The 13,729-nt window shown below is 39.3% G+C and overlaps 1 protein-coding gene across 1 annotated transcript in view; it reads right to left on the bottom strand.

Moving 5' to 3' along the window:
- The window catches only part of LOC103779674 (serum albumin-like), an 11,079-nt gene extending 6,947 nt beyond the window's left edge, over nt 1-4,132 (bottom strand). Inside the window, 4 exon segments of the mRNA XM_008947318.1 lie at nt 698-912; nt 1,827-1,959; nt 2,763-2,823; nt 4,048-4,132. Of these exon segments, the coding sequence (XP_008945566.1) occupies nt 698-912; nt 1,827-1,959; nt 2,763-2,823; nt 4,048-4,132 (494 nt within the window).
- Nucleotides 4,133-13,729: the final 9,597 nt, after the last annotated feature.

The following is a 13,729-nucleotide window of genomic DNA, read 5'->3' as shown; positions in this document are numbered from 1 at the left end:
TAGGGAAAAAGAAAATATAAATTACATATTCCAATGACAACAGCTAATAGTCTGAAATATGTTACAGATTCTATAACTTTTATTTCTAGTTTAGAAGTATAATTTGCTCTCCTAACATCATGCCTGCTAAATGCTCTGGTAAATCTTGCTGTTTCCAAAGCAGGACTCAATCGCAACTTCAGTTGTCAGCCACCTTGTTTGATGTACATAATCTTTTTAAAAATGCATCATCAAATACTTGAAAGTTCCAATTTTGAATGTGAAAACTCAATCTATGGATATTTCACCATGATTTTATTCCGATTTTTTTTTCTTTTTCTGTTATCTTCCTTCATCCTTGCCAACTACAATAGTGGTGGTGGTAAGCTAGAACAAATAAATTATCAAGTAAATTAATTGGAAACGCTGTGGTTCTTCAGGGTTTGGGGAGGAAAAAAGGTCCCCCAAGTTTTATAAAGTGTGATTTCTTAAAGCCCATTTTTGAATGGAAAAGCCTGCTCTAGCATGGAATGAAAAAAGATCTGATTTGAGCTCTGGATATTTAACAATTAAGAAACTGTTTTATAGATGCTGACATGAGGCTGAGTAGTTGCGAGTTTTTCAAATGTCCTGCATCTCCACACACTCTGTAGAGCCTGGGGATCCCTCTTCTGTATGACTAAATACTGAAGCAAGATAACATGGCTATTTTTCTTACTGTCCCAGGAGTGACACCCGGTTGTCCTGGTACTCCTTGCATATCACGTCAGCAGCTGGTCTTACGTATGGCTGCACGAAGTCTGGCTGGGGAACTTTAAATGACAGGAAACACTGATTTCTTTCGGGATCAGCTTTGGCGCAGCAGTCAGCCATGGCACCATAGGAGTCACGGAGCTTTTCTACTTGGCAGATTTCATCCAGGAAAATGGAGGGCTGTAAGGGAGGTGCTGAGGGTCAGAATTATTTGTTACAGACAGTGTAACATACATTCTATTTATCTGTAAAAGAAAACCAGGGTTAAAAAGTAAACACATTTTCATGGGGTAAGATTCACACTGTACATCAGAATAACCTGTTGCTTTCAACACAATTTTATAAAGTTTTGTTTCATGTGGTCCAGTATCAAGGCTGTGTTACAGTGCTTTAGTGAAAAAAAAATTCGTTATAATTTAAAATAATCTTTACAAGACAGTGATCTTCTTTCACTTATAATCTAACTGAACTGAATTTTCAGATGAACTGAAGCAGGCTTTGATATTGTACTTGATGATCAGTTTGAGTAACCTTTAAGGGGAAATAATGGAGTCGTGTCATTTGGTCTGATAGTTAAAGCTTGCAAGAACACCAGCAGCTAATGTGCTGAAGGGCCGGGCCGAGCCTGCTAGACACCCAAGGATCATACATACCTGCAAACTTCTCTTGGTACCTGATCTTAGAGGACTTAAAAGAAGAAATTCTTAAACTAAGTATCTTAAACTAGCACACATCCCTTTTCAAATCATTCCAGTGTGACATTTTGGTCACTTTAATACCTCGAATTAGACCTGTGTTTTACAGCTGGCGTATTTGTAATAAAGCTAATGTTTATTTCCAGGCAATGCTAATCTTAACATGCTCCAGTGTGGTGTTTGGGCTCCAATATGTGGCTCCACAGATTATTAAGGCACTTCTGAAAGGCAGACTTTCAGAAACTGAAAAAGTCAAGTTCTTTCAGCACTAAAATCTGAGCATTGGCCCATGGCAACAGCAGTACCTGGAACTATCAGGTTTAAATCTTCAGCAAGGACTATTTCGGTATAACTGCACAGAATGAGGAAAAACACAATACCAAAGGGTTCACTGCCTACCAGTGACTTTGTGCAGTCAGGAGCATCCTCGTTCGCCACACACTTTTGTGCCAGATCGACAACATCCTTCACGAGGTTAGACAGTCCATCATAAGAACATCTCTGGAGATACTGAGCAAATGTGATCATGGCACTGAAACACAAAGCACATTTTAGAATAATGGAATCAATATTTTGAAAGGTGCTTCTGGAGTCAAAACTGTTCAAATGACACACACAAGCACTTCAACAGAGTAGCTCTGTGAAGGGCACATCCTTCCTACTCTCACCTCCTTTCACAAAAATACTTCTAACTTTACTTCGCAAGAACAAAAGTCTTAAATACTAGATTAGAAACAAACCAGAAAAGACTGCCATTTTAGTTTCCTGCTGTTGTTACCAGCATGTTTGTAAATGCCAGAAACGGAGCTGGGTTTTACCATTGTTATAAATAATGATCTTCAAGCTGCCTTCCTTCAGAAGTAGTTATGTTCCTGTCAGGGCCCTCTGACGTTCTCAAAACCACTTTCAAAAGAATATCATTGAATTGTCTCAGAAAACCTGTCACAGGTTTGTTTTTTGAGATTGGTGGTTTGTTTGGGGCTTTTTTTGTTTTTTGTTGGTTATGTCTCCGTCAAGTGTAACTCCTCTCTATCCTAATGTTATCCAAACTGTGCTACTCATGCCTCCTCATGTTCCTTCTTTCACGTAAGGAACACAGGTTCCTTCTCATGAAGTTTGAAGTGATTCATTTTCCCAGAGAGCAAGAAAGTTGTCATGATTTGTGCAGGTCTGAAAATACTTAAATACTTGTACACTGACAGTAAGAAGGTGGGATATAGAGACTCTTCACTAGCTCATACTGTGTGCTTTAGTTTCTGTTTTGGTTTGGTTTTTTTTTTTTTTTTTTTTGTCTGATCTCAACAGAGATGGAAAACAATCAGAAAATTCACTTACACTGCCTTGAATGTCTCTTCTTTCAAATCATTGTAGCGATGGGCGATCTCACTCTTGTGCTCTAGGAAGAAAAAAACCGGTGCTCACTGTCACGTTTGCCCTGCTGGATACCAAACTCGTCCACACACTCGTCTTTCTTAAGGAACCTGAGCATGTGATTTTTAGGATTCTAATACAATATGTATTTTCATAAGCACGTACTTATTTCAAATATTCAAAATGACTGCTGTAGCTTGGCATGAAGTGTTAGCAAACATGTCTTTTGCATAGCCAACCTTGTCTTATCCACACTACCAATAAGGGAATGCACCTGCAGCTTGATTAGAGCAAGCATTAGCAGAATTTTCTCTTCCTGAACATGGAATTATTAATGTAGCAGATAAAAATTCTTGTTCTACCCACTGTTCTTCAGGAAAGGAAAGCTGATAAATCCCTTCATTTGGTCCTGATGGTAACAAATACAGGTTGCAATTACACCTTGCTCTTGGTGAGAAGACTTCCATGAGATTTTCCCAACAGATTTGGCCACACTACTGAATCAGGCAGAATGGGGCAGTCCTTTTGCTCTAGAAATAATATTCAGGAGCATTTTGAAAACCTGAAGAGTTATTTCTTTACTTAATGGAATAAAGCTGCTTTGATAATAAATGTTTCAGTGCAGAAAAGAGTAATTTAAATATTTTTTTTGCTGGCATTTCCAGACAGCTCCTGAAAACTCAATTTTCTTAAATTGGCTTATTTTCACTTTAAAAAAAAATCAAAAATATCAGTGGAAAAATGTCTAAGTTTGCCTGCAGAAATACTTGTTTGACCAAGGTCTAAAGTGTTGTAATACAGGGAGAAATGACACAATTAGGAGTTTTCAGCTAAGCTGCCTTATAGCCTGGACTGAGATTAAGATTTTTGGATTTCTGACCTACTCGTCAGAGTTGCCTTTAATGGGCAAGAAGTTCAGTTATGAACTACATTCAAAAGACTGCGCTTCCAAAAGCGGAGTGGGTCCACTTTCTCCATGCTGGAAAGGAACAGATTCTGAATAATCCCCATCTGTTCACGCACTGCACTGACTTTGCAGAGGGACCTCACCAAATTTAGTTGCCCAGTTAAGTTGTTCTGAGTGTTCTACTCATCTTCTCACAATTTCTTCATTTAGTATCTTTTCAAGTCAATCAAATTTTTCTGTTCTCTTTGGATCAGGCTTGCAAGAACCATCAGTGAAACTGCATTTAAGATGTTAAATTGGTATAAGAAAGACCAAAAAGACAATTAATTAGTCCTTTCTCACCTGCGTCTCGAGCAGCTCTTTGCAGATTCCAGGACCTGGCAGAACTTAAGAGGAAAAGAAAGGAAATTAATGTTACCCACTTCATGATTGCAATTACAATGTGGGCTAAATTGATTAGAAATGCTAGGAAGATTGAAGGGAAAGCATTTGCTTATATACCCTTTACTGCCTGTGTCTGTGAAATATTAACCATAGAGCTGGCATTTGTAGATTTCCACTCGTTCTGAAGAAGATTACAAAACTTGGACTGTCCTTGCTGAAAATGAATTTTATATTATTTGTTTATTATGTGTTACTCTGGGCCTTTTTGTCCTCAAAAGGTTGAACCTTCCAGCACCCAAATAGATAAAGTTTTGCGTAAATATCCTTATCAAATGACAAACAAGGAGTTCAAGGCATCAGAGAAAAAAGTCATTGGGTCTAATCCTATAGCCATGCACTTTTTTTTCTTTTTTCCTATTATTTGTTCAAAAGCAAAGCATGTTGGTATTGTACAGTAACAGTTCACCTAGATAGGACTCAGTCCACATTGTTACTTGTAATCAGAGAATTTTAATCTTAAATGCCTTGGCAAAGACGAGATTTGTAAAATACAGGAATGAGCACAAAGATACAGGCAAACAGCTTGTCCAATTTCAACTGGCTTCCAAATTATTCAAGAAATGGAAGGTAAGAGTGTGGAACAGGCACCAAGGGATCTAAATCTCACCATACACGTAGCTCCAGAGCAGAAAAGCTTTGTGGAGACAATGGATCCATGTCAGTAAGTTGGAGCTGACACTTATACACAAAAACTACATCTCACTCCAAATTTTGGGATGTACGCTCAAGGTAACATCCAAGAGGAAGGGCTCATTTGAGCACCTGATTTGTGAGGTCTCGTTCTGGTTTGCTGTGGGTGCTACTATTCACCACGTTCCCAGACAGAGCTGTAAACATTTGCAAGAGCTGTCATTTCTTAATGTTTGCAATTCCTCACTTGCACTGCTATCCTCCCAAGAGCAATCTCTTCCTTAAGCATCGCTCTTCTCTTCGAAAATTGCCTATTGATTAGTCGGTGACTCAGGAGATCAGGCACAGGAAGAGTTGTGAAGTTGGTGCAGAGCCCCAGGGATGTGGAATAAAATTGAAAATATTTTTTCAAAACAGTTAGAGGCCTCAAAAAAAGTAATAAGGGTCAGGTTGGACCCTTACTGAGTGCAGAATGATGCAGTTCGACAGTGGGAAATACTATAATCTGCTTCTAATGAATTTCTCTCCCCAGTGGCATGATCTCAACCCACACAAGCACTCTGAGTGTGGGGCTGGAGGTTGTGCTCTGCCTCACCACTTACTGCTTCCAGTAGCAAGCACCCACCTATTACAGCTCAGAGCAAGGTCTTTTAACACTTCCCTGGTCTTTAAGATTCCCTTCTCTACGCTGTTTGGTTGGTTGATTGTTTTTTTTTTTCTTAAGTGGACAGTTTTACCACAAGTCTATATTATTCCTATTGAGAGTGGTATAAATAATTCCGTTTTCATTTTTCTGGAAATTTGAGGGGAAAAAAAAAAAAACCCTCACTGTTTCTGAGCTTGAGTTGCAGGCAATTTTCATTTGTAAAAATGTCAAGGCAATGCATCTTGTCTTTCAGAAAGACCATTGTGTTCTCCATGAATAACCCTATAAAACTTAGATGAGTTCACAGAACAGTTTGGTACAATGAAATTTGTACTAGCTTCTGCTTTTGCAGAAAAGTTTTGCACTTTCCTAAGCCTGCTGCTGATATCTTTGTAGGTGAAAAACAATATTCTTGTTAGTGAGCTAAAAGAACAAGACTGTTTGAGGCTATTGGGATAACTCTTAGGTGAAGGTTGGTGGGGGAAAGTCAAATTTGCAGAAGAGCACCTGGGTTTTGTCACAGTGTTAGAAATGCGGATTATTTTCAGGTTGTTGTAGCAAAATCCCATCTTTCTAGAGAACGGTGGGAGTTATGATGAACAATCTGGACCTTTCAGACCTGTGCTGCTTTGGACTAACAAAATCCCAGGAAAAAGATGGTTAAACACTTCAGTCTGTGATTGGTTTTACTGACCATATCCCTCTGTCAAAGACCACATTGCTAAAACGTGGACCTTTTTGATTAAACTGTAACGTTCAGAACAGCTGGAGACTACCAAGCATTTTTTTAATTTTTTTGGCAGTCCCTTAAATCACTGGCATCAGCATTCTGAGTTTGGAAACTTCTGCACACGTTTAGCGTTGATATAAATGGTGAGAGGTGGAATTGGTGGATACAAAGGCTTAACACTTTTTCCAAGATCTCAGATAAAAGTGATGCAAGGAGGTAACTCAGCAATCTGACAAATACCTTCTGACCTAAAGAAAAATGGAACGTGACTTTCCTACAAATATCAGCTTGCTTTCTTGCATTTGAACCTATGTCTCTTTTCAAATAGAAACACACAGGCATCTTGTTGATAACCATAAAGTGACAGTAAAAGGCAAACAGACTGGAACATTGCCTTAGTCAAAAGGGGTGAAAAAATGTGGTAGTAGCAAATCACACCTTAGAACAGCTCTTTAGATGCTCTCAGGCTGTATCAAAACAGACTTCATAAAATGACTGCTAAGGACTGACAGGGGAAAATATTTTCTGTTATGCTGAAATTTACCACAAGAATAAGTCTCAATATGTAACATTGCATCTTGAAAGCCATCTGGAATTTTCCCCCACGGCACTGTGCTCTGTTAGCAAGAACACTACCGCTTCCCTAGAGTTAATATGTAAATCTGTAATACAGGGTCCATGTTTATTTCTAGATATCTTCTGTTGTCTGTCCTGTGCTTTATGCCAACATCTCATATAACTGCTGAGAGAGAGAGCTGAACTCCAATGCTGGTGTTTGTTTAACGATATTAAATATTATACTGAGCTTCCTGTTACTCAATTCTCCCATACTGTGCTGAGTACACTCTCAGCGAAGCTGTCCTGGTATTGCAGAAAGGAATAGATCAATCGCTTTTTAGGAAGAATGAATTTTCACACACATTTATGGCTAAAGTTACAGGTGGCAACCAGTGTAATTTCAGATGGGGAGAGAGCAAAGGAGAGGAATTCCAAGAGTAACTGACCTGGCAAAAAAAAAGGATGAGTCATTTTTAAATATTCCCCCATCCCATGCTGTGCAAGGTGGCAGAGGAGACATCAGGTGGATTCCTTCATTCTCAGACTCCCACTGGAGAAACGCTTTCAGGGATACCTATTTAATAAACCTCTGTTTGCATACAGCCAGGCTTCATTGTGTGCTATATACTCTCTTATGCTGCATACAACGTAATTAACAAGGATGAGGAGATGACATGGTAGAGCCATAGCTCTTTAGGAATTTCTGAGCCATGAATTTTACAGAAAAAAAAAAATCTGTTGACTTTTATGTTCACAGGGTTTGTACATGAAGGCAATTGCAGGAGAGTGGAAAGCATTGAGAAGTTGAAAGGAAAGCCGTTCATATTTCCCTGGGATTAATGTTCCTAATAGAAGTTACATGTATGTGGACCAAAATGTACTAAAACTGCATGAGACTTTTGAGTAACAAATTTGATGTATCATCATAACAACAACTTCCAGAGCACGTTTAGAAAGGAAAATCTTTTCAAAGTGATCTCTCAAAAAAAACAAGTAACCCTCTAATTTTGTTGCCCACAATTTTAGTTACTGATGTTTCTTCTCTGTTTTAAAGACCAAAAGTTTTGTTTGTGTGAATGGACCATGAGATATGCACCAAACCTAGAGGTGCTCATGTGCCAGGATCACAATGGAAGCCAGTAGCCTCAGTTCTGTTCTGGAGGAGGTTTTGTTCTTTGTTTTGCTTTGGCTTTTTGCATGACTGATGATAGTATGAAGAAGGGTGGCTAACTAGGAGGTTTTTTTCTTCCTCAGAATGAAAGATAGTCTTCTGCCAAAGCAGATGGAACCAGCAAAAAGAATGTTACTTCTCTTCCCATCCATCTGCAGGTGGAGGCGAGATAACATTGAAAAAGGTGCCACCATCTCCTATTTCCAGTCCTGTGCCTGCAGACCTGTGTCTTAGCTGTTATTTTTTTTTTTTTTCATTGGACAGTAGCTCATTTTTAAAATAACTGTAACTATCACTGTAATTCTAAAGAAGTGTCTGCAGTTCTGGACACATGGTCAGGTACCAGTCTTTTCCTCCTCTGGTGCACTATGTTTGCTCTTCTTATCGATGATGTTTGCCTCCCATTCAAAACAAGCCAAACACCTCAGACAGATAGATGCCTTTTATTTGCACAGAGATGGACTCATAGATATAAAATGAGCAAGAAGGCTGATGGGATGGGCAAACATAAACATGGAAGGGATCTGATCACTGAGCAGAGTAGGCAGACACTGGCTAAGGTGTAGCTAACAGCATTCCATGACACGGCATATCTTCTGAGCACAGCCTCAGCTCTGGTGCTAAGCCATTTATCTGGGCTGAGCAGCCAGTTCTCTGCAGCTCTACCAAGTTTTCCCATTCAAATAAGCATTTTTAAATCCAACAGAATGACTATTTGTAGTCTCACTACACCTAAACAATTCTAACACCTAATTTCCAATAAGCTTGATTTGTAATTTACTGTCTTACTCCTGTAGTCCTTTGCTGGAATAGATTCAAGACCACAGTTCTGCATCCTCAGTGCCTAAATAGTTTAATAGATTTTTCCAGTCCTGTACATTCAATCCCTAGGGCATTCTACAGTCCCTACTGATTTGTCTTGGGAGATGCACAATGTGGTGATGTAGATATTTTCCTTATCAAGTAATGGTTGCTGAGATCATCCTGGGCAGCAGGCACAAGAACAGTTTTGGTTTGCCTGGTGAGGTAATACCTTAGAGATTGCAGGCATTTCCTAATGACTCCCCTATAATGCATTGAAGTGCTTGAATCTATGCAAATATACAGCCTTCAATGCTTTGTGAGGGCTGTCAGCTGGCAAGTTCTGCGACTTCTCAGAATTAGTCCCTTTCTTGCACATCCCTGTGACTTTTTTTTTTTTTTGTCTGTATAAGAAGGTAATCAGCAAAGTAGACGAGGTACTGGCTTGATCATTTTATCCATTTCGAGTTACAAGGTCCCTCAGATCACCTCAGAGTGATGTTCTGGCAGGAGTGAAGCACACATCTAATTACAAAACAGAGGTAGGAAAGAAGTATCCTATGTGCAGCATTAGTCAGTTCATTAAGTCCTTACCAGAAAGAATATTTTGCTTCAGTACTTTTAATAAATTTCTTTGCTATGCTATGTAGAATTTAAATTCTTGCAGTGGTGGGATTGATATTTGTTTCATGACACAACTGTCAGCGGTGATCTTTTTTCTTTCTCTTACATAATTCTCTGGAGGCCTTTGGAATCCAGTACGTTCACTTGTGCCCTAGAAACTTTTTGGTGCTCAGTTTCCAATTTCCGTGCTGCTGCTCAAGCTTTGCAGCCTCTCTTCTTCTGAGTTTTATGATCCAACTATTTCTGCTGTTGATGTCATATCTCCACAGAAGCTCCTATTCTCAGTGGATACTTGCATTCTTCTTTAAGGTGCCATTTAAAACCAGTTGGCATAGCTGATATATGTGGAACTATATGATTTTCATTAGTGTTCTCTTTCAATAGCACACAAAGCACTGAGTTTATTTAAACTCCATTTTTATTTGTGCTTCATTTCCCACAAATTTTTATATACTTTCCATGTGTTCTCACATTTGATAAACTTGCTACATCTGTTCTACTCACACGTATGTTTAGCTGTTTGCTTCTTCGTGTGTTTCTAATGATCCTAACAGATCTGCTGTAAATTCTCTGAAAATTCCCACTAAGGGCCTCTGTGGTCCCTCCTTCTCACCATCCTGGCTCCATCGTGGTGACTTTGTTTCCAATATTTAATAAATGGCATTCAACTTGAAAGCAATTGTTGGTGGCACTGTGCCTGGAAAAGTGCAACTGCAGTCAGCTGTAGCATGAGGGTCTTTGGCAGTATAGAAACAACCAATGAACACAGCTGAGTCAAAGCCAAAGCCAGAAGTTTTTGTTTGGCAAGCAACTGTTAATATTTCTTTGCTGTGCCTGATGCACTTCAGGTTTTGCAATGAAAGAGATACAAAAAAAAATTTGATGAATGGTAGGAAATGTTTGGAGGGTTGTTTTGTTTTGTTTTGAATTCCTTTAAGGTATCTGTCTGTAACCTCCAATTGTTAAAAAATATGGCTACAAACTTTTTTGTTAAGTGTAAACAGGTGTATTTGCTAAAATCAAAAGAAAAGCATGTAGAAAATGAACTAATGGTTCTGGGAGCCATTGGTGTTGCTCCCATTTTGGAACACTGTAAGAGCTGAAAAAATTACTTTATGTCTAGCAGGGCTGCAGGATTTCTGGAATCTTCTTCTGAGATTTTACACAGACTCTCCAGTACTGCAGCTGACACACCCACACATCACTGCATCGCTGGCCGCCTTTGGCCCTCAGCAGGGCCGACACTCCTCCTTTGTCCTATTTTTCATTTAATTTCATTGTAAACTTACAGTTTTCCCTTTCTGGCCTAAAGAGTGCAGAGCTGATAAATATTTTCTCTTTCATGACCATTTCCATAGAAACAGAATCTGCATTACTGCTGGAATTGTTCTCTGATGTAGTGCTGTTTTTCCTGTTACGGCCTCTGGATTTTTTTCTGTTGGTCTGTTTCTTGGGAAGATACTACTTTATCTGTTTGAGGCAACTTGTAAATGTTCAAGCATTAAGGAGGAAAAGAGTGATCCTGCTCTCCTGCTTTTCTCCTCTTCTGAGTAAGCAATTCCTTAAGGTAAAGCAGGAAGAAAGGGGCCACTGAACTCTGCAGCCCGCCTAGCTACAGGCCTGCTACAGCTAGGGCTGAGCTTGTTCCACTTTTTGGAAGCAGGCAGGTTAAGAAATTTTGAAAGTTGGCACTGTTGATTACCCACTGACATAACAAGATAATCCATGTCTGCATATGATTCTGTTATAATGAATTCTGAAGCTCTACAAATTAAACGTGAAGCTTTTTGTCCCTACTGGTAGAATCCAAAAACATAGTGAAATATTTCAACATTTTTGTCTTAGCCTCAGAAGCAAAGTTCAATTAGTCAAACCTAAACATGTGTACTTTTCTGTCTGAAAAAATCAATTGCTTTTAACAACTAGAAGCTTTTCAAGCAGCACTCAGACCACATTTATTAGGTGATCTTGGGATTTTAGTTCCAGGTCCAGTTCTACCTTAAATGTGAATCAAACTCCCAATAGTATTACCAGCACATAATTATGTCTTAGAAGAGAATTCAACCTGCAGCAGCAGCAGCACATTATCTTCCTTCTGGTTTCCATTTGCTTTCATATGTTCTCCTTTACTTGTACTTGTTACAAGGTAGCATGTAATACCAGAAATCTGGGATTCCCAAGGTTAAAGTAGTGGCTAAAAATGGTACGAAACTGAGGATATGTTGCCTGTTTTGTTTGTTTGTTCCTTTAGAGTAGTGCTTGCAAACTCTGATTTTCAAAGAAGATTTGGGGTACCGAATTTAAGAGCCTTCAGGAAGACCCAATTTTAAAAGAAAGGCTCCTCATAACATTCCAAGAATAATAAAAAAAAATAATCTGAGACCAAAAAATATGATTAATCTTAGCAACAATCCATATGGTTCATGCAGTTCTCTTAAGTAAGTAATAAAAAGATCATTCCTGAGATAGTCATATCAAAGGAACTACAGGGAGGGACAAGACAGATTTGCTTTAAATTTGAATGCTAACCTACGAACCCTTCTCAAGTCATGTAAAGAAATACTAACAAGTGCTTTGCACATTAAGCTTTCAGTGTTGTCTTTTGGATCAGTTAGCCAGTGGCTATACCCGCTAGGCCATTCCTCTATCTCGCCCTCCAACCCGTGCTGACTGTCCTTGACATTTGCTTTCTGCTCAAATGCCTTTTATTCTCATACCAACAGGGGTTCAGTATTGCCAGTTTAGTATATTCATAATCTGTCTGTAGGTCTCAAAAATAGCTCATGAACTTAAATGATACAAATGAATTGAGAATTGCACTTATCTGGTTCCTCTGCTTTTAAGTAAACGTAGGTTTCTGGCATTTTTTCCCATGAGTGTGAGTTCTGGAAAAAAAAAGGGGGACTCATTTTACTAAGCTTCAGGTGTCTACAATGCAATGAGTTATGTTCACTGTGAAGAGACTAGAGGCTTCTTTTAAAGTCAGTGCAGATCTGGTCAAAGTAGCCATGGAGTAAAGGAAGCAAGTAGTGTCATCTAACCAAAAGTCCATGCTTGATTTAGACAGAGAGGAATCCTACCCTGTGTCCCTCATGGTAACAGGAGGGGAATTCCCCATACCTGTTCATAAACAGCTAATCAGATTCATATGTTATATCTGCCTCTGGTGTCTTAACAAGTATATTCCATGCCAGAGTTGCCTAAGGCTGCCAGATCCTTCCTGGGAAGGGAAGTTGGAAGATGTGCAAATTGTGTGTTGAATCAAATTTCTCACAGTTCCTACAGGCAAAGCAGAAAACTCAGTGCTGAGCCAAGACCTAGGACTCAGCTCCTGGTGTAAGAACAGGAAGCCTGAAAATGCATGAGCACAAGCCTCACGGTCTTCAAGGTCCTGCTGTGTGGTCAGACCCTGTAGCCTCATTGCTGCCAACACTAGAAGAGTTTTGGGATGGATACTTTGGCAGCCCAGTACACTGATATTCTTGTCTTATTTGTCTGGATGCGCCAAGGCTAGAAATGCTACAAGCACAAGGCCTGCCTCCCATCAGGTATGGTTCTACAGGAAACATAAGTTTCTTTAAGTAGTCCAGCTACTATGCCTGACCTGGATCTCTCCTCTCAGAGACCAAGACTGCCTATTTGTGACAGACTAAGCCTCTTCCAGTGGTTATTATTTCCTCTTCAGACTTCCAGGAATGTGCAGATTGTATTAGTCCCAGTGGCACTCTTGGACACGCAAGCCCACTCCTGCTCCACCTCTTCCAAGTTGCAAACCCAGAACTCAGTGTGGAATTTATCCTGCCAATCATAAGGAACAATCTTAAATCTAAACACTTGAAAGGACTGAAATAGTCACCCAAAAGCTATAAATGTAATTCCTGAAGATCAGTAATCCATATAGCTGGACTTCCTGTTGGGTAGCTACAGATTTAAATGAGACAAATCAGAGACTTCTGTCTATTGGGCACTGATATTACCTAAGTAGCTATTCGACAACTTGACAAGGTTATCGGGTCCTCAGTGCAGGATTTTGAAAGGTATTCAGCACTGGCCTAATTCTGGTCATGTCAAAGTCAGTGCTAAAACTTGCCTGACTTTGCTGGAAGGTGAGTTATGTGTGCTTTTGAAAAGTACACTGCTCATTTAGCTCGGATGCAACCAGAGAACTGGAGAGCTAAGAAAAGGAAATGAGAAACTGCTGAATAATCAAGCAATAATCAAACTTTGTTTGAGTTAAGTAACATTTAAGATCACTGATTCATTCAGGTCAGGTCAAAATTAAAATCTCTATCCTGCCATGAGGTCTGTGCAAGCAAGTCTTTATAATAGTGGAGCTTCAAAGCTAAGAATTACAAGTACCCTTAATTGCATGCACAGTCTACAGTCCCACTGCAGTCAACAATGTAAACAAGGTTAGGTT

Source organism: Merops nubicus, unplaced genomic scaffold (assembly GCF_000691845.1).
Source record: "Merops nubicus isolate BGI_N331 unplaced genomic scaffold, ASM69184v1 scaffold19319, whole genome shotgun sequence".
Classification (NCBI taxonomy): Eukaryota; Metazoa; Chordata; class Aves; order Coraciiformes; family Meropidae; genus Merops; species Merops nubicus.
The sequence above is the reverse complement of the archived record's forward strand: the minus strand, read 5'-3'. Positions and strand labels throughout refer to the sequence as shown.